The following is a 27,988-nucleotide window of genomic DNA, read 5'->3' as shown; positions in this document are numbered from 1 at the left end:
AAAATAAAAAGTAACAAATGTAAAGACTTGTTTTATTTCTACTGGGGTAAGGAGGAGGATAAATAAAACTGGTTTCCAATTTGCTCTCCACTGTATACACACATACCCACACACACACATACACACATACACACACCTAAAATAGCCCAACAAAAAACAAAAAAAAACAAGAATCAAAACCCAAAAGACCCTCAAACTGCACCAACACTTCGTATTTTGACCAAAAGAATAGATCCTGGGAGGAAGTGCAAAATGCAAAATTAATGACCAAAAAATGCTGAACAAACAGCATTATCAATATACAAAATATTTATATTACTGAACTAGTAACAGTTGATGTTCTCCGTGTCTGTAAAACTTTGGAACCACACAGCTGATTTGTTAATCTAGTCCATGCCAGCTTCCAAAAATCAGAAAAGATCTTAGTTAGCTTCATTCTTTGATGCCTCATCAAAATTTTCTACGAGATCTGAAAAAAAAAAAAAGTTAATGAGTTAAATTTACAAAAAAGAAAGTAAATGCAATCCCTATCTTCTGGCTCAACAAATGCTGCTACCAGAATTAGCCTGAAAAGACATAGGACAAGAGGCAGAAACAAATTGGGGGCATTTCACTAATAATGCTTCAATTTCTGCTTAAAATAGAAACCTTAAGGAAAACTACTAAGGTGAACAGCATTTCCATATGTCAATCATAATTCCTACAGAAATGCTATAACATAAATTCATAACCATGATGATTTCAATTTAATAAAGGCATATTCTAACTCAGTAAATGCAGCAATTTCTGATTCCCCATTCTAAATGGGTTTTTTGACTAGACTGTATGCACATCATTATGAATCCATTTAAATTCACAAGCTCACCATCAACAAAAAACTGAAAAATCATCACAATGAGTTAAATGAGATAAACAGGATGCAAAAAGTCTTAAAACTAAAGAAAGGTTGCTTACCTGGAACATCATCCTCCTCCTCATCAATGTCTTCTGGTTTTGGGGTTTTGCTATCCAGCACTACAAAAAGTTTACTTTAAAATTAGTCACTGAGAACAAAGACCTTTATGGAACACTTACAGTGTTTACTTTTTTTGCCTGTCTACATAGTTTATAGAAACAAATCTTATATAGCTGTTCAGGAGAAGCTAAATATTGTCTAATCGAAATGCCATATTTTCATTTACAAAAATTAATAGAAGTTTAACTTCTTTAGATATACACTAAATATGGTTGGCAATCTCAATGTGTAGTGAAGGTACAACATGCAAAATGGAATAATTCAGGCGAGTTTAAATAAAGATGTTATAGTTAAATTTATTCTCCAAATTCCATATTCTTCAAATAAAAAAATCAACACTCAAGATTTTTTTCTATCTCATTTGGCATAAAAGTATCGAGCTTTGTAGAATGAACACTGAAATAAAAGGCTCTGATTTTCAGGAACGACAAGACAAATTTGAAACCAGGACTATTTGGACATTCAGAACTTACAGTTGCTTCATTTGTAGTAGCATCAACAATATTAAATGAAAATATAGTTCTGTGATATCACTATCTTCTTGTTATTAGTCAGAAGTAAATACCAAATCAACTATTTATAAAATTTCCTTTTAGGTAATTACCTCCCAACTCTCTATGTTACCACCAAATGTATCCGAATAGTCTATAGACTGCACTGCATTAATCACTGAAGGAACAAACTCAAAAATTTATGAAGCATACAAGTAACGTTATAAAAGTAAAATTTATGAACAGGCAAATCCTTCCAGCATGAAATAGATACCTTTAAATCATTAGGTTCTTTAAGCAAGATGAGAAGGGAAAGAGGCATTAACCTGAAATACTCACCTTGCCGAGGGAACTGTTCAGCTAACTTCCTAAGACTTGTTAAGCTGTCAGCACCAAGCTGACTTAATATTCCAGGAAGCATTTCTGTGATTGGTTTGGCTTCTGCATGGCCGGTAATTGCAAAGGTGTTGGCAGAAAGGGAAGCCTGGACTTTAGGATTGTTGAAATGAATAACTGTCCCATCATCTTTAATCATGTTCACCTGTATGATCACAGAAAAAAATGTATTTCACTTATTTGGTACAACTCAAAAATATCTGTTTAAAAAGCAATTAAAAATAATTCTTGTTTTTTACCTGGTAGGTAGTTTTGCAATCCTGATGTAATAATTATCTAAGCAGTGAATTTGGGTGGAAACACACCCCAGCAACAAAGTAAAATGGTGTTTATGGCACAAATTACTAGGATGGTAAAGAAATAATCACTTTATTATAGAATCTAGATTCTATTGTTATTATTATTGGCCGTGCCACATGGCTTATAAGAACTTAGTTCCCTGACTAGGGAATGAACCTGGGTACAAAACAGTGAAAATGCCATGTCCTAGCTGCTGGACTGCCAGGGAATTCCCTAGAATCTAGATTTTAAATTCAAAGATTTCTACTATGAGAAGGAAGACCATGCCCACATTTTTTTAAAAAGGGAGTTATCAGCCAAGAATTGGCTTCTTAATGAAATTACCCATTATATTACTCAATTTACACTATCAAACTAAATCCATACAGATACTACTGTATCTATATAATAGTTAGCATCTTACTTATGGAACAGGTGGTAAGGAGATAATAGTGTATGGTAAAAATAACCACTGAAAACCCATAAAGAACACTCAGAAATTTAATCAATCAGGGTTTCACTCTTTTGAATATCTAGTAAATTTACAGAAGTTTCAACTTGTTTTCCTCATGTCATTCTTCATAGGAGATTTTGTCAGTTCCTCTAATCCTTTTAAGTGGAGCTTCTCAACAACCTTTAATAATCCTTGTAAATGACAAGAAGTTCTCCCACTCAGTTGTCTAGCCATCTGAACATTTATCAGTTACTAGGAAACCCTTAAAATCATCTCCATATTCTTTCAATAGCTTTCCTCAATATGAACCGCTTCAGATTTAATCTCATCCATTGCCTGGGACTCACTGAAAAGGAAGGTTGAATGTGTGTGCACTATGTAAAATGTTATTTTTCTCTCTCACTCTTGCTGTGTTTTAGTAGAGCTGTATGTATTATATTTGCATATAAGTTAAATGTGTAAATAATGTGATTATACTATGCAGTTGACTTCACTGGGTAAGTTACCTTGGTGGTAACATGCTTATTATATAAAAAAAGTTAGGAGAGTTAATTCTTGGCTACTTTAGAAGCATTTCATGGTCCATCCAAAAACTGCCCTTGTCAGAATCAAGCAGAGATGCTGAGTGTTCTCCATGGTCAGTGGAAGTGGGCTTTTCTTCCTCAGAGGTGATCACCACCACTGACACACAGCACCAGAAAGGAAGGGGAAGAAAGGGGCTTCTAAATTTCAGGCAAGACCTGGAACACAGAGAAAATAAAAGGCAAGTCCCCTAGAAAATTGTAACTAAATCCCACAAATACTATACAGAGTAAGCATTTAATCCAACTGAACAAAAACATGAGTTAAAAATAATTTATGTTAACTTTAGAAAAAAATAAACTATGTACTTCTGAAGATAATTATTGTGTAGGTAGAAAAGTTCAATGGAAAAGTAGCTTAAAGTATGAGAGAGGAATGGCATGAGAAGGCAGCAGTGGCATAGCAGATATGAAATGGGAAGCTTTTCTCGATCTATCCCAGAATCACATAATTTTAGTATGGGAAAAGAATAAAGATATGGTAGGACTACATTTTTCCAAATCAAGACCCATCACTTAACTTAATAAATGACTTATATAACACCACCAGGGGTGAAAAGTATCCCAACATTGGAATATGAGATATTTTTTATTTACAAACATTACAGTCACAAGAGATTTAAAATCAGTATTGCTCAAAAAAAGTCAGGCCATATATTTGTTGAACTTAGAGGTCTCCTAGTTCAAATCTCCTGTTAGAGAAATAAATACTAATGATAAGAGTTCTTGATTAAGCAATATTGTTGTTTAGTAAGCAATATACCCAGGACAAATAACTGATTATGTACAAACTCAGAACTTAAACTTAGGCTTCCCAACTTTATTTAGTTTCTTTTCTATGATGTCACTCACATTCTTAAACACCTATTTGTCTATAAAAATTCAATTGGGTGGCACCATAAAAGCTTGTCAGAGAATTATCTATCTCAGAGTACAGGTTAAGTAACAGCAGATATATGAATAATATATGTCATATCTATTCCATGTCAGATTGTGAAACAGAAATTTATTAATGGTTGTTTTAAATGAGGTTGTGTAAAAGATGTAACTTCATGAATAGAAAGGTCCAGAAAGAGGTGGAGAGTTTAATTTTAGAGTAGAGAAAATGAAATACTAGAGGTTACAAAGGCCAGAATCTTTTATTTCAGTCTAACATTCCTTCCCCTCTACTGAGCAAATAACATGATTATATATGGCTCCTAGATACAGGCGATTAGAACTATCAAAGGATTAATTATTGAGCGAGCAACATGAACAGGACACTTCCCAACTCTTTTAAGAGGCAAAAGGAAGGATAAGGAATTTGTTGAACTGATAAAGCAAACTGTATGCATTTCATATGAAAACCAGTGACTTTACTGCTGTTTGATCTACGTTAAGTCATACAACCTATATATAGCATAAGGAAAGGAGCAGACAAATAAAGATTGTTAAACTACCTTCCGTACCAGCTCTCAGGTCCCTTTTTCAATCAATCAAGTATTCCCTTTATGTGACAATGCTTTTTCCACTTAAAAGGTAGCTGAGGTAAAGAATGCTACTTGAATTATAGAGGAAGAGGCTTTTTTTTTTTTAACCCCAGTTCAGAACTCCAGATGCCCTTGCTCTTATTTTCTATAATACTGACATGTTTTGAAGTTACCAGAAACTACTATGTCCTTCCATGCATAGTGTATTTACATAGGCTGTTTTCACTGTTTAGAAGAACCTTTTCCTGCTTCTCCACATTGCAAGTTCCCATTTATCCAAGACACAGGTCAGATGCTTCTTTCTCTGTGAAAACTTAAGATGGTTTATGCACCTTCTGACTTCATGAAAACTGATACTATACAAAATTATCTTGTAGTATAATTGTGTTTGCAATCCTTGATCTTACTAGAAGACGAATTCCTTGAGATTAGAGGTCACTGTCTTATGAGACACAGCATTCCCTCAAGTGTCAGCACATAGTTCAGTTCAGTTCAGTCGCTCAGTCATGTCCAACTCTTTGTGACCCCAGGAACCACAGTACGCCAGGCCTCCCTGTCACATCACCAACTCCTGGAGTCCACCCAATCCCATGTCCATTGAGTCGGTGATGCCATCCAACCATCTCATCCTCTGTCATCCCCTTCTCCTCCTGCCCTCAATTTCTCCCAGCATCAGGGTCTTTTCCAATGAGTCAGCTCTTCGCATCAGGTGGCCAAAGTATTGGAGTTTCAGCTTCAGCATCAGTCCTTCCAATGAACACCCAGGACTGATCTCCTTTAGGATGGACTGGTTGGATCTCCTTGCAGTCCAAGGGACTCTCAAGAGTCTTCTCCAACACCACAGTTCAAAAGCATCAATTCTTTGGTGCTCAGCTTTCTTTTTTGTCCAACTCTCACATCCATACATGACCACAGGAAAAACCATAGCCTTGACTAGATGGACCTTTGTTGGCAAAGTAATGTCTCTGCTTTTGAATATGCTGTCTAGGTTGGTCATAACTTTCCTTCCAAGGAGTAGGCGTCTTTTAATTTCATGGCTGCAATCACCATCTGCAGTGATTATGGAGCCCAGAAAAATAAAGTCAGCCACTGTTTTCCCATCTATTTGCCATGAAGTGATGGGACTGGATTCCATGATCTTAGTTTTCTTTTTTATTCTTGCTGCTAATGAAACTTTTATTTTAATGAGTCACAGTTAACATCCAAACTGTTGAACAGTCTTCAGAGAAAACTGGAATGTGCAAGGCTGAGTTCGCTTTAGATATCATCAATGGCTTCATCATCATCTCCAATGTCTTCAAACTGGATTTCATCATCATCTCCAGGGTCAAATATTTCAGTTTTATTTATTTTAACATATTCTGGAAGCTCTCCATAAGCCTTCAGATTTCTAGCCTCATCTGCATTGTATTTTAAGATTACATCAGCTTTATTATCCTGGTAGTCCTGAAGACCAACCAATAGAATGTCTGAGGTATTTATCCAGACCTTCTTTCTCAGTTTCCCTCTGATGTGGCACAATCTCTTAATACCACCAAAACACATCGCTTCCAATTGTCCGTTTCCCAACATTTTGATTACTTGCCCATCTTCTTTGAACACTAGCTCTCTCTTTTCAGATTCATTCTCATTCTTGCCTCTGCGTCTGTTTTTACCTCCTTTACCTTTGTTCTTAGGCATGGCAGTGACGACGCACTTGAGGCGTCTCTGACTTCTCTCCGGGTGGTGGCGGCGACTCCTCCGAAGGGAGACGCTTGAGATAGGGTGACACGAACTAACTGCGAGAGACTGGGTCGCCTCTGCGGGAGTCTAGTGATGGACGTCTTCCGAGATCCGCCTTCACCTATGCTTCGCCGCAGCAAATGGCGTCGCACCTGCTTGCGTCCGTTATCCCCACCTCCCAAGGTCAGCAGGCCACATCCCCTCTGCTGACCTTAGTTTTCTGAATGTTGAGCTTTAAGCCAACTTTTCCACTCTCCTCTTTCGCTTTCATCAAGAGGCTTTTTAGTTCCTCTTCACTTTCTGCTATGAGGGTGGTATCATCTGCATATCTGAGGTTATTGATATTTCTCCCAGCAATCTTGATTCCAGCTTGTGCTTCTTCCAGCCCAGCGTTTCTCATGATGTCAGCACATAACAGTCACTCAAATTTGCTGAATGAATCAACACCTCTTATACAGATTATTCTGAAATCATGGATGCTATTAGACCTCAATACCTCAAATGCTAGATGAGGGGTCATATTAAGGTTTAGAAATAGCACCAGTAGTTCCTCCAATGGAGATTCCCAGAACCTCCTAGACTATTTTTAGGCCTGTCTTTTCCTACTGTTCTGCCCTTTCTGAGTGAGCCCAAATGCTCTACAGAATTCAGGGCCATTTTAACATGTCATTCCAAAAAACAACAACAACAAAAATAAAATAAAATAAAATAAAATGTCATTCCAGGCAACTTCTGGGTAGCTCAATTATGCTATCAAAACCTTAACAACCCCCGCCACTGCTAGCCTTTGAACAGGGTACATACATTAACCACAGCAGCCTTCTAGCTAGTAAAGCTGATGCCTGCTTTATTCCTCCACACTGGTAAGTTTTTGTGGCTATAAATAAGCTTACAAAGTTATAATTGACCCCACAGTTCTTGCTGGTAACTGCCCTCTCAGTTCAGAGAGGAAATTTAAATTCTGCTATGTGACCTTTTTTTGTATGTGTCTCCAAGTCCCCATTAGGCCAGCTAACTGCAGTTCATAATTGACAGCTGTCTTAAAATCAAGTTGTATTGCTACTGCTTCTTATATGTAGTGGTACTTAAATGTTTATCAGAAAATTAACCTTCTGTTGTCTTTCTGCTATATTTTAATGGGGGTGAAATAATAAACATTTTAAGAATAAGGCACATAAGTGTCTGGATTTTGTAAGGCTAAAGGATGTCAGATTTTGAAGATTACAGCCTCTGCATTCCCATAAGTCAGTGTCTTTCACATTGAATCCTTTTAAGTTCCTGCTTATTTCTGGCTAGTATGGCTAGTATGAGGCATAACCTATTATTACTGATAAGAGTGAAAGTTAACAGATGTCATTAGACTATATGATACACTGGGATCATTTTCCCTTATGCTGTAGTGGCAAGAGTCTGATGAGATGGATTCTCTGTAGCTATGCTGTAGATAGTGTAAAATGGCATACCTTTTCTGAAAATTAATTTGGCAATATGGATGAAGAGTTCTAAAAACACTAATGATCTTTCAGTCAGTAATTGCATTTCCAAGAATCTATCTGGAGGAAATCAGAGATGAAGATAAACATTTATGTATATATGAGTCTAAATATGTGATTCTTTACTATCAAAGCATTATAATGCATAATAAATGACAAAAAACATTAAAATATTCTATGTTCACATACTGGAATATATACAGACACTTAGAATGATGCTTAAGAGTTTTTAGTGACAGGAAACAATTTTTATAATACTATTCAAAAATGGAAGGGCTTTAAATTATACATCTAGCTGTAGTCTCAGATATGTTAAGTATATATATGCATATAAAGATGAAAAAGAAAGATATGACTAATAATTATTTCTGAGTAGTGGAGTTATGATTGAATATTAATATTTTTTCATATTTTATGTATACCCCTAACTTTCTGTAAAAGTTATACTGGGGGGGAAGTTGTTTCAAAAACAAAAGATGTTTCTCAATAAACAAGTGGATAGTATGTGGTATTATCCACAGAATGGAATGTTATATAGCAATAAAAGGAGTAAAGTTCTGATACACATTAAACATAGATAAATCTTGAAAACATGCTAAGTGAGGTAAATCAGACATGAAAGAACAACTATTTTATGATTTCACTTACATGAAATACCTGTAAGAGGCAAGTACAAAGAAAAAGTAGGTTAGAGAATATCAGAAGCTGGGAGAAAGAGGAATGAGGAATTATTACTTCTAATGGGTACAGAGTTTCTATTTGGGATTATGAAAAATTTTGGAAATAAGACAATGGTGTTGGTTGTAAAACACTGTGAGTATAATTAATGTCACTGAATTGTATACTTGAAAATGCTTAAAATGGAAATCTAATTCTGGACCTCTCCAGTGGACTGATGAGTCTCAACTTTAAAAAGCAACCTATATGATTCTGAATAAAAGTGGTCCCAAGACCAACTCTGAGAACTATTAATGAAGCAAATATAGTAATGACAAAATTTTGTGGAAATAATGGTTTCAGTGAGGTGGAAAAGAAAAGGAGACACCACAAGAAATAAGGACAAAACAAAGGAGGAGAAAGGACAAGAAGCAAAGCACAAAATTTTAAGGAGACCATTGGCAAATGCTACAGAGTATCAGTAAAATGATGATGAAGAGGAAGCAGAATAACAGGTGAAATCATCTGTAAGAGAAAAAAGGGTAGGGGATTCCCTGGCAGTCCATATTAACAAACTGAGGAATAAAAAGCCCAGGACATCTCAATAGATGCTGAAAAAGCTCCTGATAAAATTCAACATACATTTACATTGAAAACTCTCCAGAATGTGGACATATAGGGGACTTACTGCAACATAATAAAGGTCACATATGATAAACATCATACTCAATGGTGAAAAGCTGAAAGCATCTCTTGTAAAATCAGGAACAAGACAGGGATACTCACTCTCACCATTCTTATTCAACATAGTTTTGGAAGTCCCAGCCACAGCAATCAGAGAAGAAAAAGAAAAAAAAAAAAGGAATCCAAAATGGGAAAAAAGTCATAAAACTGTCACTGTTTGCTGATGACATGACAGTAGTATTCAGAGAAAATCCTAAAGATGTCACTGAAAAATTACTAGAGCTCATCAATGAATTTGGTAAAGTTGCAGGATACAAAATTAATATACAGAAATCTGTTGCATTTCTATACACTAATATGAAATATCAGAAAGAGAAATTAAGGAAACAATCCCATTTACTAACACATCAAAAAGAATAAAATACCTAGGAATAAACCTCCCTAGGGAGGCAAAAGATCTATACTCTAAAAACTATTATGATGCTAATGAAAGAAATTGAAGATGACACAAACAGATGGGAAGATATCACATTCTTGGATTGAGAGAGCCATAATTGTCAAAATGACCACATCACCCAAGGCAATCTATAGATTCAATACAATCCCTATCAAATTACCAATGGTATTTTTCATGGAGCTGGAACAAAAATTTTTTAAATTTGTATGGAAATACAAAAGATCCTGAATAGCCAAAACAATCTTGAGAAAGAAGAATGGAGCTGGAGGAATCAAGCTCCTTGACTTCAGACGACATTACAAAGCTACAGTAATCAAAACAGTTGATACTGGGTTTTCCCTGGTGGTCTAGTGGTTAAGAATCTGCCTCACAATGCAAGGGACACCAGTTTGATCCCTGGTCCAGGAAGATCCTACATGACACAGGGCAACTAAACCCATGTACCATAACTACTGAGCCCATACTCTGGAGCCCATGAGCTGCAATGACTGAGCCCATGCACCACAACTACTGAAGCCTGTGCACCTAGAGCCCATGCTCCACAGCAAGAGAAGCCACCACAGTGAGAAGCCAGTGCACAGAAACTAGAGAGGAGCCCCTGCTCACTGCAGCTAGAGAAAGCCTACACATAGGAACAAAAATCCAGTGTAGCCATTTAAAAAACAAAAAAAACAAACAAATAGCATGATACTGGCAAGAAAACAGACACAAAGATCAATGGAAGAGAAAAGGAAATCCAGAAATAAACCCATGCACTTATGGTTAATTAACCTATGACAAAGAAGGCAAAAATATACAATGGGAAAAAAGACAGTTTCTTCAGTAAGTGGTACTGGGAAAACCAGACATTGACATGTAAAAGAACACCATATACAAAAATAAACTCAAAATGAATTGAAGATCTAAATGTAAGACTGGATACAATATAACTCCTAGAGGAAAACACAAGTAGGACATTCTTCAACATAATTGCAGCATTATTTGTTTGGATCTGTCTCCTAGAATAATGAAAATAAAAACAAAAATAAACAAATGAGACCTAACTAAACTCAAAAACTTTTGCACAGCAAAGGAAACCATAAACAAAATGAAAAGGCAACCTACACAATGGGAGAAAATATTTGTAAATGATGTTACCAACAAGGAATCAGTTTCCAAAGTAAACAGCTCAATATCAAAAACAAAACAAAAACCAAATAACCTAATTAACAAATGGACAGAAGACCTAAATAGACATTTCTTCAAAGAAGATATTATACAGATGGCCAGTAGGCACATGGAAAGATGCTCAATACTGCTAAATACTAGAGAAATACAAGTTATAACTACAATGAGGTATCACCTCATAAGCCATCATTAAAAAGCCTACAAATAATAAATGCTGGAGAGGCTGCGGAGATAAAGGGAACCTTCCTACATGGTAGTGTAAATTGATGCATCTCCTATAGAGCTTTCTCATAAAACTAAAAATAGAGTTACCATATGATCCAGTAATCCCATTCCTGGACATATATCTGGACAAAAATTTGAAAAGATACATGCATCCCAATGTTCAAAGGAATACAATTTACCATAGTCAAGACATGGAAACAACCTAAATGTCTATCAACAGATGAACAGAGAAAGATGTGGAAGATACACACAATGGAATATTACTCAGCCATAAAAGGGATGAAATAATGCCATTTGCAGCAATATGGATAGACCTAGAAATGATCAAATTAAGTGAAGTAATTCAGTCATTTATATATATGACTGAATCACTTTGGTGTACACTTGAAACTAAGACAACACTGTAAATTACTATAATTCAATTTTTTTAAATGGTTAAAAATTTTTAAATAGTTAAAAAAATTTAAAAAATTTTAAGTGGTTAAAAAAGGATTCGCACATAGGGAACGGAAAAAAAAGGTTAAAATGGAAGATTTTATGCTGTTTTTTTCACATAAAAATGTGGAAAAACATAAAACCAAAAAGCAGGGTACCTGGGACTTCCCTTGTAGTCCTATTGTTAAGACTCCATGCTCCACTTAGGGGGCATGGGTTCGATCCCTGCTTAGTGAACTAAGATCCCACATGGTGGCAGCACGGCCAAAAAAAAAAAAAAAAAAAAGGCAAGATAGCCAATGAAACTAAGACTGCTATGTAATAATAAGGTGAATGGGACAGAGTGCTTTCCTTTAATTCTCCTGCATTCAGAGCTGTACACCCACTGGCACCTGACGTTCTAGGTTGAAGGAAGAAGGAACCACAGTAAGGGTCAACCAGTAACTTTAGGAACTTTAAGTCCTTTTTCTGTACAAGTGGGTCAAGAAAAGGAAAATATGAACAGTAAAACTTTTGTGTACAATTACAAAATTTAAATTCCCAGTCCTAAGCTTTCTCCTGAGCTTTAGCTCTCTATGACTAACTTCTTGCTAAACAATTTCACCTAGAATAATCAGTATCTCTTACATTTAACAGGCCCCAAACAACCTGGGAAGTCCACGGGAGTCAGCATGCTGTAGACTATAAATGATGACTAAACAGTTCCTGCTGTCAAGACTCTTGTAATCAAGAGACTACGGCAAACAGACTACTTGGTTAATAAGTAAGTAATCATACCCTACAATATGAGGTTGTAATAATAAACATATTCTAGCAGAGCAATTTAAGTTAAGGGGAGTGAAGGACAGAGAAAGTGTTGATTATTATGCCTGGAAAAAAGGGAAGGTTTCATAGAGACAGAATATACCTTAGTTAAGGTAGAAGCTATCCCCTGAAGTTAACAGTAAAATTCCATGAAGCAACTAAACCATCTGAACCAGAGAAGCAGATTTTTGGTGACATTTCTTACCAAATATATCTGATAAAATCAATTGTCTCTGAGAAAAGAAACAGATTCTGCTTTTGATAGATTCATGTTATCATCAGGGTGACAACAGCGTCACTATATTCAATCAGATTACCAAATAAGAAGCACATCTAAGTATCTTCAACTGTCATAGAACGTAAGAATTTTTCAGGAATTGAGTTCTGGATTATACTGTCAGAGTTCATATAGGCATTCCTTCCTAAAACCTGGTCAGTTACTTGGCTTTTTTGTATGAAACAATCTCTGGCACTCCCTTGCCCCTTTCTGACAGCTTTGGATTTCTGTCTTTGATGACAGGTAAAAGAAATCTACATACAACTAAACTTATTACCTCAAATCAACAACTAATTAATACATAAAAGATCAGAGAAGTCCCTCTTAATTCAAACAGTCCTTTAGCTTTTACATATCTGAAGAGGACATAAATTAAGCATTAAGGAGAGGAAAAAATAATCACTAATACTGAAGGCCTAGAAAGTAAGATCAGAATTTTACTAAGCAAAAGTGCAATGAGTTTTTGAAACCCACCACTGATCTCTCTGTGCCCAAGCCACCAAATTGAGTACTTTCTACTGGTTTGATGTTTTGAAGGTCAAAGTATAGAAAACATAGTAATGTCATTTTTGTTTCACAATGTTACCATTGCTATCTTCTCTTACCATTCCTATCTGCTCTTTTCAAAAGTTTTTATCTACTTTCCTTAAACTGCCAAAACCCTAAAAGATAGTATATTCCAGAGATTAGCACTTTGCAAAATTTCAAAACAGCCCAAGCTGTAATTAATGTGTTTATTCTAAGACATATATATTTTTTCCTATTTTAATGTTTCTGAAAACTGCATGTTTTCATGTATACATTTAAGGTAGTAGTTTCTCTTTTCTTCCAAGAAGCTGTTTTTAAAGTATGTCTCATCATTTTCTTGAAGAAAAAAATAGTTTAATTATAGTAATACAAATGTAATGTTTGAGGCAAACCAGATTATATGCAGTATACTAGATATGCCTAAATAAAATTATTTTATATCTGCAAAGTGTTATATAAAGTACAAATATCTTGGTTCTCAAAAAACCAATTTCAGAAAGAGGGAACGAAGGAAAAAAGTAAAACTTCCGAGACTTGGTAATGGCGACGGGTTTGGTGTGTTGTGATGGGATGTTGGTAGGTTTCTAAGAGTGCTGAAGAGATGCTAGCAGTTGTAAGGAGATGTGAGTACACTATGAATGGTGACTGGGCACCTGGGACCTGCTGAGGGGAGAGCAGACCTCGCTGGGAAGGGCTCTGCAGGCGATGGGACATGACAGACCAGCTGCAGCTCTGCTGAGGAGGTATACGTGGCCAGTGCAACTCTGGGGAAAATCGGAGCACCATAACATGGTGTGGGAAGTGAAGAGCAACCAGATGCCTGATGCGGTGCAGAAGCTCCTGCTAGTCATGGACAAGAGAGCGCCCGGAGTGAGCGACTCGCTGCAGCTGCTGCAGTGCAAGGAGACGCTGCCCTCCTCGCCCGGGTACAACTCTTGTGATGAGCACATGGAACTTGATGATCTTCCTGAACTTCAGGCTGTTCAGAGTGATCCTGCTCAATCTGCCATTTACCAGCTGAGTTCAGATGTGTCTCATCAAGAATATCCAAGACCATCTTGGAACCAGAATACCTCAGAAATATCAGAAAATACTTACGGTGAAAATGAAGTGGATTGGCTAACAGAACTAGCAAATATTGCCACCAGCCCACAAAGTCCACTTATGCAGTGCTCATTTTACAACAGATCATCTCCTGTACACATCATAGCTACTAGCAAAAGTTTACATTCCTACGCGCGCCCTCCACCGGTGGCCTCTTCTAATGGTGAGCCGGCCTTCCCTCATCACTGGAAGGAGCAAACACCAGTCAGACATGAAAGGGCGAACAGTGAGTCGGAATCTGGCATTTTCTGCATGTCCTCCCTTTCAGATGATGATGGCTTGGGGTGGTGCAATTCCTGGCCTTCAACTGCCTGGCACTGTTTTTTGAAAGGCACACGACTGTGCTTTCATAAGGGAAGCAATAAGGAATGGCAGAATGTGGAAGACTTTGCTAGAACCGAAGGCTGTGATAATGAGGAAGACCTCCAGATGGGCACTCACAAGGGCTATGGTTCTGATGGTCTAAAGTTGTTATCACATGAAGAAAGTGTATCATTTGATGAGTCTGTACTGAAGTTGACTTTTGATCCTGGTACAGTGGAAGATGGTTTACTTACTGTAGAGTGTAAACTGGACCACCCTTTCTATGTTAAAGATTGGTCATCATTTTATCCAAGCTTGACTGTGGTACAGCATGGCATTCCATGTTGTGAAATTCATATTGGTGATGTCTGTCTACCTCCTGGACACCCCGATGCCATTAATTTTGATGATTCAGGTGTTTTTGATACATTTAAAAGCTATGACTTCACGCCTATGGATTCTTCTGCCGTTTATGTGCTAAGTAGTATGGCTCGTCAGCGTCGTGCGTCTTTGTCTTGTGGAGGACCTGGAGGTCAAGACTTTGAAAGATCTGGATTCAGTAAAAACTGTGGCTCACCAGGATCATCACAGCTCTCTTCCAGTTCTTTGTATGCTAAAGCTGTCAAAACCCACAGCTCAGGGACTGTGAGTGCCACTTCTCCTAACAAGTGCAAAAGACCAATGAATGCCTTCATGCTTTTTGCCAAAAAATACAGAGTTGAATATACTCAGATGTATCCAGGGAAAGATAACAGAGCCATAAGTGTGATCCTTGGTGACAGGTGGAAGAAAATGAAGAATGAGGAGAGGAGGATGTATACATTAGAAGCAAAGGCTTTGGCTGAAGAACAAAAACGTTTAAATCCTGACTGTTGGAAAAGGAAAAGAACCAATTCAGGCTCACAGCAACATTAAACCGGATGCTTGACTGTTGATGGAAAGATTTAAGATGAAGGTCTCACCATTTGTCCTGAATCCGTGTGACCATAAGATACCGATAGCATTGAGTCATGAAATGATTTAATAATGAGTGAGGATTTGCTTTCTCCATTAGAGCATTAAGTAAGCTAAAACTATCAACATTGTAAACCAAATTGCCTTATTTTTCTTCCAAACTTCATATATGTCTATCAGGTAATACAGGCTTGAAAATTGATATCCTGTGGTGCTAAAGTACAGTAGAAAAGAGAGAAGTGTATACATGTTTTATTTTAAATTGTACAAAAGGGGAATTTAAAAATATGTAACTGCTGTTTATACATTGGCTCCTTACTGCTTATTAATCTGTATTGTACACATAATGGGGTGAAGCAGAAGCCAGGAGCTGGCCTTCCTTGAGCAGCCACCACATGGCTCAGCATCTGTGCCAAACATGGGGGCTCCTAGTCTGGCCAGTGCCAAGAGGTTGCCAGGACACAGGGCCGGTGGATGGTGCCAGTGCCAGCCTATGAGCCACCTGCCGCGGCTCCCGAGCTGAGTTGGACACACTGGGCGGCGCCCACCCTCGACTTCAGTGGAGACCCAGCCCAGGCCAAGGTAAAGTTAGTTAATAGCATTGGGATATAGTCACTGTAATGGTGCTGTTAACAGTTGACACGATTGTATTTTTAACTTTGTGTCCTATATCTCCTCAGCCACGTATCTTAATACCGTTTTTGTCATCGTGTCTATGGTGGGGGCGGACTTTGCACTCAAGCAGTGCCACACTTGCACTTTACTTTCCTCCAGCTGTCTACAACGAGAGCAAACACAACGGCAGTAGAGCTGCGTCTGCTCTGAGCTACAATCATGGCTTTTCGTGTTACTCACCAAGTGGTGTTTCTGGTTAGGAATCACAGCTATAAAATTGATTTCAGTTCATTACACTTCTTCATGATGTTGCCCCTAAATTTTGCACACTATATTCTTGTATATTATTTCAAATAAAATGAAAAAAATTGTTAAAAAAAAAAAAACTTCCCATTTTAGGCTCAAACATTCGGAAATTTTATAGCTGTTACTTCATGTTGTTAATTTTCTTTATGTGTATTTTCTCTGTATGACTAGTGAGGACTGGAAGACATCACTTATGTACCCATACAGAAGTAGGGGTGCAATAAGAGTGTGTACATGTCTACTGTTGCTATTGTTGTTCAGTTGTCCAGCTGTGTCTGACTCTTTGTGACCCCGTGGACTGCAGCACACCAGGCCTCCCTGAACCTCACTATCTCCGTAAGTTTGCCCAAGTTCATGTCCATTGCATCAGTATATGCCTATATGTACCATTAATTTTCTGTGCAACATTTTGGAGCTATGACTCCCCAAACAGAATTGCATTGGCAACACCAACAAAAATGAACTAACAATATAGCTTTATATATGCTGTAATAAAATTAAATACAGGGCATTATGGAGGTATATAGGAAAGGCATCTAACCTCTCTTTGCATGTGTATGTGTGCTACCAGGAAGACTTATAGGACAAAATAACACCTACATTAATACCTGAAAAGGAGAAAAAGCAATGTCCTTAGAAATACTTTCGGGAATTTCATTTATCCATGATGGTGTAAGTAATGAATTCTGCATGGCAGGTACTCAATAATACAGGATAAGGCAGGTACTGTCCCTTTCTTTGGTGGGACTTTGGAAGAATGGAGAGGAAGGAGGGGCAGGAGGAGAGGAAAAGGTCAAGAGTAGGCCTAAGTGTAACTAAAGACCAAAGCAAGATGAATCAATGAACAAAATGAACTCTGGTTTTGACATACTTAGCTCAAACCTGGAATTCAACACGTACCAGCTATGTGATCTTGAGCAGGTACCTGACTCTCTTAAGTCTCAACTTTCTTATCTGTAACCAACAATAACTAATTCAAACAGATACTGTGGAGCTAAAATGCATAATACATATTTTGTTTATCTGGCTAGCTGACTAGTTTCCCTACTAGATGTTAGGCTTTAAAGGACAGAGACTATGAATAACCTCTTATGCACCACTGCCTAGCAAAATACCTGGCATATAGCAGATATTCACTACCATTAAATATTCAGTATGACAATTTGAACTACAAAAGTACTATGACCTCAGCACAGCATTATAATTAGGTTTGATTATATGTTGAAGAGATCAAAGACTACTAACTGACTGGTTTGTTATTTCACTGTAAAACACTAAAAGTTTTATTAATTATAAGGGCGACAGAGTTTTCCAAATCTGAACAAAATCAAACATTTAGAAAAGCATGCCCTTGGAGATAAAATCTATACTTTAAGGAGGAAAATAAAATCTTTTCCTCTCTCTAAAGAAGTGTTTTCAACAAAGTGTGATTTGCCCCCCAAAGGACCTGCATCAAAGTCTGGAGACATTTTTGGCTGTCTTAACTGAAAATCTAGTGGGGAGACTCCAAGAATACAGCCAAATATCCTAGAATGCACAGGACAGTTTTCACAGTAAAGAATTATTTGGTTCAAAGTGTCAATAGTGTTGAGGTTGAGTGGGGAGGTGTTGGAGTTGGAACAGTAGAAAGATAGGCAAAGATATAAGACTTCCTAAACACTTATTAGTAGGTTAGGCTTAATATTATCAGAGTTCATGTCCATTATTGCCACTTATTCTTTTTTTTTTTAAATGAAGCTGTAATTTTTAAAGAGAAGCTTAGATTTGCTTTTTCTCAAATATGTCCCAGATAGAGAATGATCTTTCTGAAAATTATTTTAGGTCAATGAAAATATATGAAAACTTTTAATAGCTCAGGGGAAAAAAAGGCATTTTAAATACTTAATTTCAAGACTTGCAAATGAAGTTTTAATACTTATCAGGGTAAGAATGCACAGCCATATCTAACTATAAGGAGAAAAGATACATGTGACTTACCTTCCCTACTATTTTATCAGTATGTTAATTTTGAAAGTACAAAGCAGATTTAAACAATGTATTTATTTGTTCATATATCCCTGGTGGAAGGAATATGTGGCACTTTGCCATTTCACTGCCTTTTCTTTGTTACTCTTCTATTTCTTCAATAGTGATCCTTACCTCTACATTGTTTCTGATCTACGTTTTACAGCACATGTGCGTTAATAATCTGGTAATGATGTAATGAAATCTGATAGTAGTGAAAATTTAAACACTGGTTACTATCAGAAATGGAATCATCAGGTCGAAGTAGATCTAGATGGTAACAAATCACAAATAGTTGGTGTTATTAAAATTTTTCTTGCATAAATCAATCTTTGGCTTCCGATCTGAGAAAAGTAGTATCATCAAAATAATTTTAGAATTAAATTAATAGTTTTTGAAAGTGGCCTAATAAGAAATGCAATTCATGTAAAGCTACTGCAAGAGCTTTCTGAGTAATAATTTGAGAGACTGTGAAGAGCAGAAAGGTACTCTTATGGGAAAAAAGTCCACCTTATTGGAAGAAATCTTTGGGTTTCCTTATTTCTGTATTATTAGGAAAAAATCTTATTTTACATTAGAATTAAAGAGTAGGTCCATAATTTTGTCATATATGCAAATATTGGGTTGGCAAAAAAATTCGTACAGGTTTTCTGGTAAGATAGTATGGAAAAACCTGAATGAACTTTTTGGCTAACCCAGTACTTTGAGTCTGAAAAGTATAATGAATTCCTTAACCATCTAATAAAATCATTTTTTTGACAATCCAATTTCATACAGTAGGCAAATTCAATAGCTCCAGTCCTTTAAAAAGAGAGTTTCAGATTCATTTAAGCTGATATGTTACATTTGAAAGTCTGGATAATCATTTGTGAATGTTCTGTTTATCCACATAATAATTTACAAAGTGATCATACCTCTTCAATACCAGCTATATTATTCACAGCCAGTTTTTTTAGAGAACTCTGAAGTTTTTTGTCATCAGCTGTAGCTGTTCTATGTACCACCTTCTTCTTTCTACGAGCTGTACCCTGAAAGATACCCAAACAAAAGTGTTAGCATGCCATGCATTTGATAACTGTAATCACTTGTCTTCCTCTCCATAATATTCTTCCTAAAACTCACAGAAAAAATTGCAGACTTAATAGTAATGGTTAATTAGACTTCTTATAGTCACAGAGTTGTGACTGTCAGCCTAACTCAGATTTTTGAAGGTTAGTTTCTAGCCAATTATTCTTATTCTTTCCAATATCTAGCCTGTGTCATTTTAATACATTGTTTCAAAAGTTTTCTAACAAAAAATAATTTTTTAACTTGAAAATAACCTGAAGTGCGCTTTACTTCAAATTTCCAACAAATAAGGAAAGTTTTTTATACTATCTACCACCCTCTAAAGATATTCTGAAACTGGAGATTACGACATAACAGGTAAATGCCTATTATGAGTGTTCTAGAGTCCTAGAACCTAGGAATGAAAAAGATCAAGTTCTTACTTCAAGGAGCATACATTACAATGGGAAGGAAAAGTCAATATATAAACAGATTAGATTATTTAAACAGGATTAGCAACAAGAATAATGGGTGGGGGCAAAGCACTACTTTATTAGAATGCTCAGGGAAGGTCCCTCTGAAGAGGTGGCATACAAGCTGAGAATCATGAAAAGATTTAGGGGAAGAGTGATCCAAGAAAAATGAAACAAGAGTGAACCTGTCATTTCTAGACAAAGCAGACCAGTATGACTAGAATAAATAATGGGAAAGGTAAAGGAAAATGAAATCAGAAAGATTGGTAAGGGCCTGCTAATGTGCTATTAGCAGGAACTAGACTTTATATCAACTGCAATAGGAAGCTACTGGAAGGTTTTAAGCATGAGAATGGTTTTGATCTGATTTATGATTCTAAAAGATGACTGAGGTTGCTGTGGAAAATGAACTATAACGAGATCAATCAGGAAGCTACTATAGAAGTCCTGACAAGAGATGAGGGCTGTGGCAGTGGAGATAACGAGAGCTAAGATGGTTAGAAGAACCAAAAGCATTTGCTGATGGACTAAATATGGGATATGAGGGAAAAAAGGAATCTAGAATGATGTTTAGAATTTTGACCTGAGCAAATGAAAATTATACTATTTACCGAGATAGGAAAACTTCATTTCTAAATGGATATTTTGAAACTCTAAGTAATTTTTTCCATTGAAAAACTATTTAAGACAATGAATTAAACTCCTGAGCCAATTTAAATAAATGTAACCTAAAGCAGAGCTGAAGCACTACAAACAGTAGCCTGTATCTCGAAAGCTAAATCTTTCTGAGACTTGCCAGGAGTAAAAAGAAAGGAAAGGAGATTTTAATCTCTGGGTAGCTTCTGTAGTATTACTCAGGAAATCAGCCTTATAAAGGGTAGGCAGGAGGCTTAGTCTTAGAAACTCTGGTGGGAGTGAAAGAGAGCCCCATGAGTAGAAGCAGAGGTTGTAATGAAATCTAGTTAAAGGATGGACTAAGAGAGACTATTAAGATAGATGGCCATTAATTTGTCAAGTGTTCCTGATTCAACTGCTTGCTGGTTACAACTCAAATGAACCTTATGTACCTAAAAATCAACTTGTCTAGAAGCTCATCAGTCCACCATTCCTATACTTCCTAATTTTCGTAGCTCTAAAACCAGAAATTTGGAGGCCATCCTAGACTCCTCTCTCACCTCTGTCCCCCACATCATTAAGTTGTGTCATATACAAACCCTAAATTTGTGTCCCACATACTACTACAAGGTGTAGCTTCTCCTCTATGCCAAACTTGTTTTTTCATTTTCCACAATGCCAGCAGCTATCTTTTAAAATCACTGTTACTGGTTTTTCTTCAATTCTTCAGTAGTTGACCTTGCGTATGGGATAAAATCCTAATCTCCTTAGTATGATAAACAAAACTATGATCTGACTCTAAATTAAACTCTGAAAGTGAAACGTGAAAGTAAAGTTGCTCAGTCGTGTCCGACTCTTTACGACCCGGTGGACTGTAGCCCACCAGGCTCCTCCATCCACGGGATTCTCCAGGCAAGAATACTTGAGTGGGTTGCCATTTCCTTCTCCGGGGATCTTCCCGACCGAGGGATCGAACCCAGGTCTCCCGCATTGCAGGAAGACGCTTTAACCTCTGAGCCACCAGTTGTAACAAATCAAAGCAAGCCATTCCACTAAGCATCATGCCATCCACTAAGCATCTTGGCATCCCATAAGCCTTTGCATGTGTGAGAATGACAATCTCACCCTTCACCCTATCTACTTGTTCTCATACCTGTTGTTTATTCTTCAAATCTCTGCTCAGTGATGACTTCCTTGACTCAGGTGCACCTTATACTTCATTTCAATATTTACTATTCTGTAGTGTAATTGTGAGTGCATCTCCCTTCCAAGCTGAACTGTGTCAAGAGCAGGAAACTTTGACTTATTTATCTACTGTATGCTTGGCACATTAGCAGTTGCTCAATAAACTAGCTGAATGACTGTGCCAACCTTCTGGCTTAAAATATACTATAGTGAAGTGCTGTATCAAGCTCTTCCAGGTATATTCACTGTTTCTTGAATATTCCTAACTTTTGCACTGATACATTACATTACTTGCTGCTACAATGTGACTAGTACTTTGGTTACATGAATTTGTTACTATGAGTCTGGAGTCAGATAACTGTATTACTAGGAAAGAAGGCTTGCCTAGAAAATCTCGTGGACAGAGAAGCCTGGTAGGCTGCAGACCATGGGGTTGCTAAGAGCTGGACACAACTGAGCGACTTCCCTTTCACTTTTCACTTTCATGCACTTGAGAAGGAAATGGCAACCCACTCCAGTGTTCTTGCCTGGAGAATCCCAGGGACGGGGGAGCCTGATGGGCTGCCATCTATGGGGTCACACAGAGTCGGACACGACTGAAGCAACTTAGCAGGAAAGAAGGAGAAAGTATTAATACTAGTTGTTTCTTCCCTTCCCCCTCTCCTGTTCCTATCCCCAGGAGCTATAGTTATTATCAAAGTAAATGACACAGTGGGGCTGCTACATATTGTCCCACCTATCCCCTCCCTAGGTCTGAGGTAAACACTATTCTTGCTTTTCCTTTGACAAAGATTGTACTGAGCAGAGATAAAAGTAGAATATTCTCCTTGAACCCAGGGTTGGAACTAAAGGGAATCAAAGATTTTCAGTGATCAGAACTAACTCTCCCTTAAGTTTCAAAGGACATGGAATAAGAATGCTCACGTTCACATTCACCAACATAGAAAAACAAGTAGGAATTTGGGAGGAAAACCTAGCAATGAACAAATGTACCATCAGCTTTTGCATCTCCCATTGTAAACCTAACTGAAGCAGTAGGGGTATCCAGTCAAGATAAGGTAACCTCAATATCCAGGAATATCTGAGGGTGGGTCTAACATAATAACAGCTGTCTTTTAATAAGTGTCTAGTCTATGCCAGACACTGTTTGAGGTGCTTTATAAATATTACTCTAATATTTAGAAACATCTTATGTAGGATCATTTTTATTTTACAGATGCAAAAACGGAAGTTTAACAAGACTGAATAACTTGTTCATATCTTTAACCACCAGAATGTTAAAAGATCTCAAAGGTGGCTATTTCAATTGCACCCATCAGAAAGATATCTTCTAATTACCTATTTTAGATCTAGACAAGTTATTTTCAAATTGGAATGTGGTTTAATATTGATTAATTAAAAAAAATTTATATCTTCAATGACCACAAATCCAAAATAATAATACTATCTGGTAATAACACACTCTCCTATCAATTTTTCTTATGCCACACTCACCTTGCCCCCTATCCGGACCTGAGCCTGAAGTTTGGCTAACTTTTCTTGATTCATGCTGTTGGTAAATCTAGGGGGGGAAAAATAAATTTGTTAAAGTCACTGTTTTATTTACCAAAACAAAATAACTGTTTATACAACAGTACCTACTGGTTCATTGAACCTGTAATGTGCACCACCACCATGATAATATTGTCTATATTTTTTAAAATATTAATCACTTTTTCTAGCTTCATAAGTCAGATAGTAAAAGAACAAAAATTAAGTAATACCAAGAGGGAGCCGTATATACGAACAGAAAATAGAACTGAGATTTAAAGTTACTTATTTGAAGATCCCTCCTTAAAAGTGTAATTCGGTACTTTGGTACTCAATAAAACCTAACCAATTCTAAAATCTCTGTAGGTACACCAGTTTCTTCCCCAAAGATTTTTACAGAATAGAGCTGTTAGCAAATTACCACAACTTTTTCTCTCAAATCATATTCTGTATAATTTTTTTAAATCATAGATAAAGACAAAAGAAAGAAAAATCTGGACAAAGAAAAAAATTCAGTAGTCTCTCTAGCTGTCAAGATATGAGGCAGTCATGGCATCCTATATTCCAGGTTAGTTGGTATGTTGATAATAGGAAAAGAGAACCAGATTTTCAGACATTCGGTGCTTCTGCAGCACTTTCCACAGAGTTCATTCAACACCTTGCACTAACATAGTATGTCATAACTGTCAAGATAGTCTTGCACATAAGGTAAAATGCCTTCTTGCACAATTTGACAAAAACCTCTCTCTGCTACATTAATATGAAATTTTGCAGGGAAGAGGAGAATCTTAAAAGTAAACTTTTAAAGGCTAATCTTGATTTTGAAAACTCTAAGTTCATTATAAAGCCAAGAATCCTAGTCTGGTCAGCCTTTTCCTACTAAGGAAAAAAAAGTTCTTCAGTTTATAATGGGTCAAAACATTCCACACTATATAAACAAATAAAAACCAATGTTAGAAGTCTTATTTTACTTGTTCTTAGATCAACAGATCACTATAGAGATACAGCAGAGGGAATAAAGGGTAAGGCTGTTGTCAACACTTTTTGGTTGATTCTCTAAACTCCTTATAAACATCGTCCAGATGAAAAAAGATATTGTTTTCTTCATTTTAGAGATGAAAGAATCAAAGATTATATAAGTACTAATCATTCTGTATTCTGACATTGTACTTAAGATACAAACCTGTGTATCTCTCTGCTTTAAGGGCAAAGTCCAGTTCCTAAATAACATTTAGAATTTACAATTCTTCAATCTTTACTCATCACTGTATCACAATGCTCAAGCAGCTAAAAAAATTCTTTTATAGGAGTAAGTGTGAATAGAGTACAAAATCAAAAGGCTTAAGTGTGTGGCAATCTCAACTTAAATCTGACACTGACTTAAATCTGCTGATGTAAATCCCAATCTCTAGTCAGTTTCTATAGAAAAGGACCAAAATTCACCGTTCTCAAAGTAATGTGGCCATGAAGGTGTAGTGAACTAACAAAGAGCCTAAGGAATTTTTTATTAAAAAAGGGGCTAAGTGAAATATTAGAACCAGATACAAGATAAACTTTTGGGGGCTTTTCTGCATTTTGAAGTAACAATCCCCAAGAGAAGAGATGGAAGAGATGGAAGTCAAAATAGAGCCTTGATCTGTTTGAAACAAAGCCAGAACAAAATTAACTCTTTAAATCAATGTGCAAACAAAAACAGATTCCATTCCAGGTAATAAGTATAATCAAAAACTTGTTCTCAAGGAGTACCTCAGAGAAAAAGCATTTTAGGGAGGCTGGAAGTTCAAAGTTGGAAGGGGAAGAAGGAAAGTGGTTCTTTGTCTACTACCAGGTTGGGGTGCATGGAATTCAAGTAAGAAAGTGGACTGGATTCAGTTCATGAGAGAAGAGATGTCAAGCTCAGAATCTGGAATAGATCTCAAAGATCACCTGCTTTAACTCCCTGTTCCTCAATCAACCTTTCTTTTTATTGTACCTGTTATTTCTGTCCTGTATAGGATGCCACCTCAAATACTTGAAAGCAGCAGCAGGGTTTAAATCAGAAATACACAAAACAGCTCACATCCCTTCCAATTTAAGATTTGGAAATAAGGGCCCTCCTAGGCCCAGAAGGAAGAAGTAACTTCTTAAAGCCACGATTAGTGAGTTCTTCCTTGGGGATCCTAGGATCTTTTAGTCTTTTCCTCAAGGATTCAAGAAACGGTGCAAATAATGAGGTTATAACCAACATTTACTGAGTGCCTAAATTTTAAGCATTATAGTAGGCACTTACACATACCTCATTTTTACACAGAGATAAAATAAATTCAATCTTTAATCGTGACTTTTTATTATGTGGCCTCTAAGAGAGGCACAGGCTTTGGAATCAGAAGGATCAAGGTTCTACTAGCTAGGGCTTCAGAAACATATTTTACTTCTCTGAACTTGTATTCCTTCCGTATTAGAAAAAGTGTAACACCACAAACTTCACAGTATTTCTTGTTTTCAGAGGTAAAGATTACGTTATCAAGCACAGGGATATTCACAGCAGATATTCAAAAACTGGTAACTATTGTTACCACTCAAGGGACAGAGCTGGTACAGTGAAAGACCGTGGGAACGGAAGTTGAAACCGCCATTCACTAGATGTGTAACACTGCCTGTCGGTTAATCATCAACTTCCTGACAGCCTACTATGCACCAGGCAGTGTGACAGGGCTAGAATGATGGGCAAGGCAATGTTTCAGCGAGGGTGGCAGCCTTGTAAACAAATCCTGCCATTACAAGGTGAAGAGCAATGCAACGGAATACGGTCTCCAGAGCCTGGGGGCGGGGCTTGCTAGCCTCAGTTTCCTTAGCTGTCGAGTGGGAGGATCAAATGAGGTGACCGCAGATAGGTAGTATAAAGCTCACAGCGTTATTGTTGTGAATAATGAGGAGTAACAAAACAGAGGCGAGGGACCACCTGCCTCTTGGGACTTGATCTGGGCGGCAACAGCGCTGGCCCGCTCGCCCCCAAGGAAAGCGGTGGTGCTGGGGACCTTCCCTCAGGTGCAGACCCCCAGCTGCGCCGCCGGTAACCGACAGGCCAAGCCAGCCGCTTCCGCCCCCACTCAGCGCGCCACGGCGGAAGTGGCAGCCCAAGCGGTTGGCGGGTGTCGGAAGAAGAGGGCGGGGGGAGACGGTGCGCAGCGGCCTATGGCCGTGGAGTGGCGGGACCGCCGGGGGTCTCACCTGAAGCAGGGAGGGTCCTCCAACACCAGCACGCGGCAAGAGCAAGATGGCTCCCTCAGTCGAGACAGAGAAAGACGAAGGCGGCCGCGGCGGCGGGAGTGGGACCCACGTGATACATCCTGCCCCGCCTCTCTCTCACCAGAGCAGCCTATCCTGGGATCGCATATACGAACTACAAAGGCCAAGCCGCTCTGCGCCTCCCAATAGAAAAACGGCAGGTGCAGTGGCCGCGCTGCATTCTGGAGCTTGCAGTCCCCCTGGAGTTCCATTGTGTCCGTGCCTGCAATTTGTAGGGAGTCTGATAAAGGGGAGGTGTGTATTTTTGTTCAGGTTTGTCCTTTTGCTAGTTGTCTTTCACTGGGCATTAAGTACGCACGCGCACTGCCAAACTTAACTAGTGCGATCTCACTAGTGTGGGGACTCAATTAGCCTCCATTCCGGAGGAGAGACGGGAAATTTTGACCTGTTTGCTATGCATCCGAGAGGAAAACTGAGAAATAACCCAGTTTAAAAATAACAAAAACAAGTAGATTTAAGAAGCAGCTTCGCACTTCTAAGTACCTGCAGTGAATTATGACCTGGTGCCCTGAAGAGCTAGGTCAGTTTTGCAATGAGAGATTCCAAGTTTGGTTTTCTCGGAGCTTGCGTCAGTTGGTTGCATCATTCCTGAGATGAAGAATTTAGGTTAAAAGGGAAAATAAAGTCCAGTGCTGCTTCTCTAGCAGGAAGGGGCATTCTTGCAGGCACGAGACCATGCACCGCAACACAGATTTGGCAGACCTGTGCCAGACCAGAGCAGTAACCTGAGAGTGAAATCCGGTTGTCTGCCTTTTTTTTTTTTTTTTTGAGGTGGGGAAAGGGGGACCCGGAGCCAATGGGCAACCGGCCCACTGTTGGGAGCCGCTGACTTCACCGATCAGTAATTTGCGTAGTGAATATTAAGTGCAGTGGTTCTTGAGGGGGAGGGGCTAGCTTGCTGGGGGACGCAACCAGCAACGGTTCTCCCGAGACTCCTCCCCACCCCCACTATCTCGGCCCATCTTTTCTTTCTCGGCCCTCGGACTAAACGTCCAGAACCCGGCGTGAAGCAAATAGCGCCCCAAAGCAACTCCCGCAACCTATGTGATCTTCACCTTTAAACTCTCTCTCCGTCCGAAACCGGACCTCGGAGGCGCCACCCACATCCGTCTAACATCACTTCCTTCAGGGTTAGGAGGAAAAAAAAAAAAAATCTGGGAACGCCAGCGGCTGGGCAGATCCGCGCTTGGGAAACCGCACGGACCTTCTCCTAGGACTTCGTCCGCCCTACGTCTGCTCAGCCCAGTGGCTCCGCGCATCTACCACCATGGAGCTATGGCCTCGTCTCGGGGCCACCTGTTTGCTGGGCTTCAGTTTCCTGCTCCTCGTCACCTCTTCTGAAGGACCTAATGGGCTTGGAAAGGGTCAGACTGCATTCTTTTCTTAATCTTTACTTATCCTGGGCCCTAGCCCAGGGCCCCAGAGGGCCC

The 27,988-nt window shown here is 38.1% G+C and overlaps 3 protein-coding genes and 1 pseudogene across 5 annotated transcripts in view; 2 read left to right on the top strand and 2 right to left on the bottom strand.

The window, feature by feature from the left end:
* Positions 1-15: 15 nt before the first annotated feature.
* Positions 16-27,660, bottom strand: BTF3L4 (basic transcription factor 3 like 4). Of its 3 annotated transcripts, none has more exons than XM_069591588.1 (7): positions 27,614-27,660; positions 26,481-26,760; positions 23,235-23,301; positions 19,335-19,448; positions 1,846-2,047; positions 955-1,014; positions 16-469 (listed from the first exon to the last, which is right to left on the bottom strand). In XM_069591588.1, exons 2-7 carry the CDS (start codon positions 26,747-26,749, stop codon positions 423-425), a joined length of 759 nt encoding a protein of 252 aa, XP_069447689.1. In that variant the 5' UTR covers positions 26,750-26,760; positions 27,614-27,660; the 3' UTR covers positions 16-422. The 3 variants fall into 3 exon arrangements, with proteins under 3 accessions (XP_069447689.1, XP_069447697.1, XP_069447703.1); XM_069591596.1 differs by lacking the exon at positions 27,614-27,660 and adding an exon at positions 24,454-24,490 and having other exon boundaries at positions 26,481-26,596; XM_069591602.1 differs by lacking the exons at positions 23,235-23,301; positions 27,614-27,660 and having other exon boundaries at positions 26,481-26,660.
* On the bottom strand, positions 5,829-8,421 carry LOC138441123 (eukaryotic translation initiation factor 1A, X-chromosomal). The gene has a single exon (XM_069591629.1). The coding sequence runs from the start codon at positions 6,363-6,365 to the stop codon at positions 5,943-5,945; it is 423 nt and encodes a 140-aa protein (XP_069447730.1). The 5' UTR covers positions 6,366-8,421; the 3' UTR covers positions 5,829-5,942.
* Positions 13,915-15,546, top strand: LOC138441096 (HMG box-containing protein 1 pseudogene; annotated as a pseudogene).
* TXNDC12 (thioredoxin domain containing 12) overlaps positions 26,026-27,988 on the top strand; it is a 32,320-nt gene continuing 30,357 nt past the window's right edge. The window contains exon 1 of the mRNA XM_069591617.1: positions 26,026-27,922. Within this exon, the coding sequence (XP_069447718.1) occupies positions 27,826-27,922 (97 nt within the window). The 5' untranslated portion in view covers positions 26,026-27,825. The remainder of the gene's footprint in view (positions 27,923-27,988) is intronic.

The sequence above is a fragment of the Ovis canadensis genome, chromosome 1 (assembly GCF_042477335.2).
Source record: "Ovis canadensis isolate MfBH-ARS-UI-01 breed Bighorn chromosome 1, ARS-UI_OviCan_v2, whole genome shotgun sequence".
Lineage (NCBI taxonomy): Eukaryota > Metazoa > Chordata > Mammalia > Artiodactyla > Bovidae > Ovis > Ovis canadensis.
Note: the sequence above shows the minus strand (reverse complement) of the source record. Positions and strands in the feature narration are given on the sequence as shown.

Excerpts from the sequence above, each read along its gene's own strand:
- LOC138441123 (XM_069591629.1), bottom strand. The coding sequence starts at position 6,365 with ATGCCTAAGAACAAAGGTAAAGGAGGTAAAAACAGACGCAGAGGCAAG.
- BTF3L4 (XM_069591588.1), bottom strand. The coding sequence starts at position 26,749 with ATGGAACTCCAGGGGGACTGCAAGCTCCAGAATGCAGCGCGGCCACTG. Across the intron at positions 19,449-23,234 it reads AGGTCCGGATAGGGGGCAAG|GGTACAGCTCGTAGAAAGAA; the intron begins GTGAGTGTGGCA and ends GGTATCTTTCAG. Across the intron at positions 470-954 it reads GGAGGAGGATGATGTTCCAG|ATCTCGTAGAAAATTTTGAT; the intron begins GTAAGCAACCTT and ends TTTTTTTTTCAG.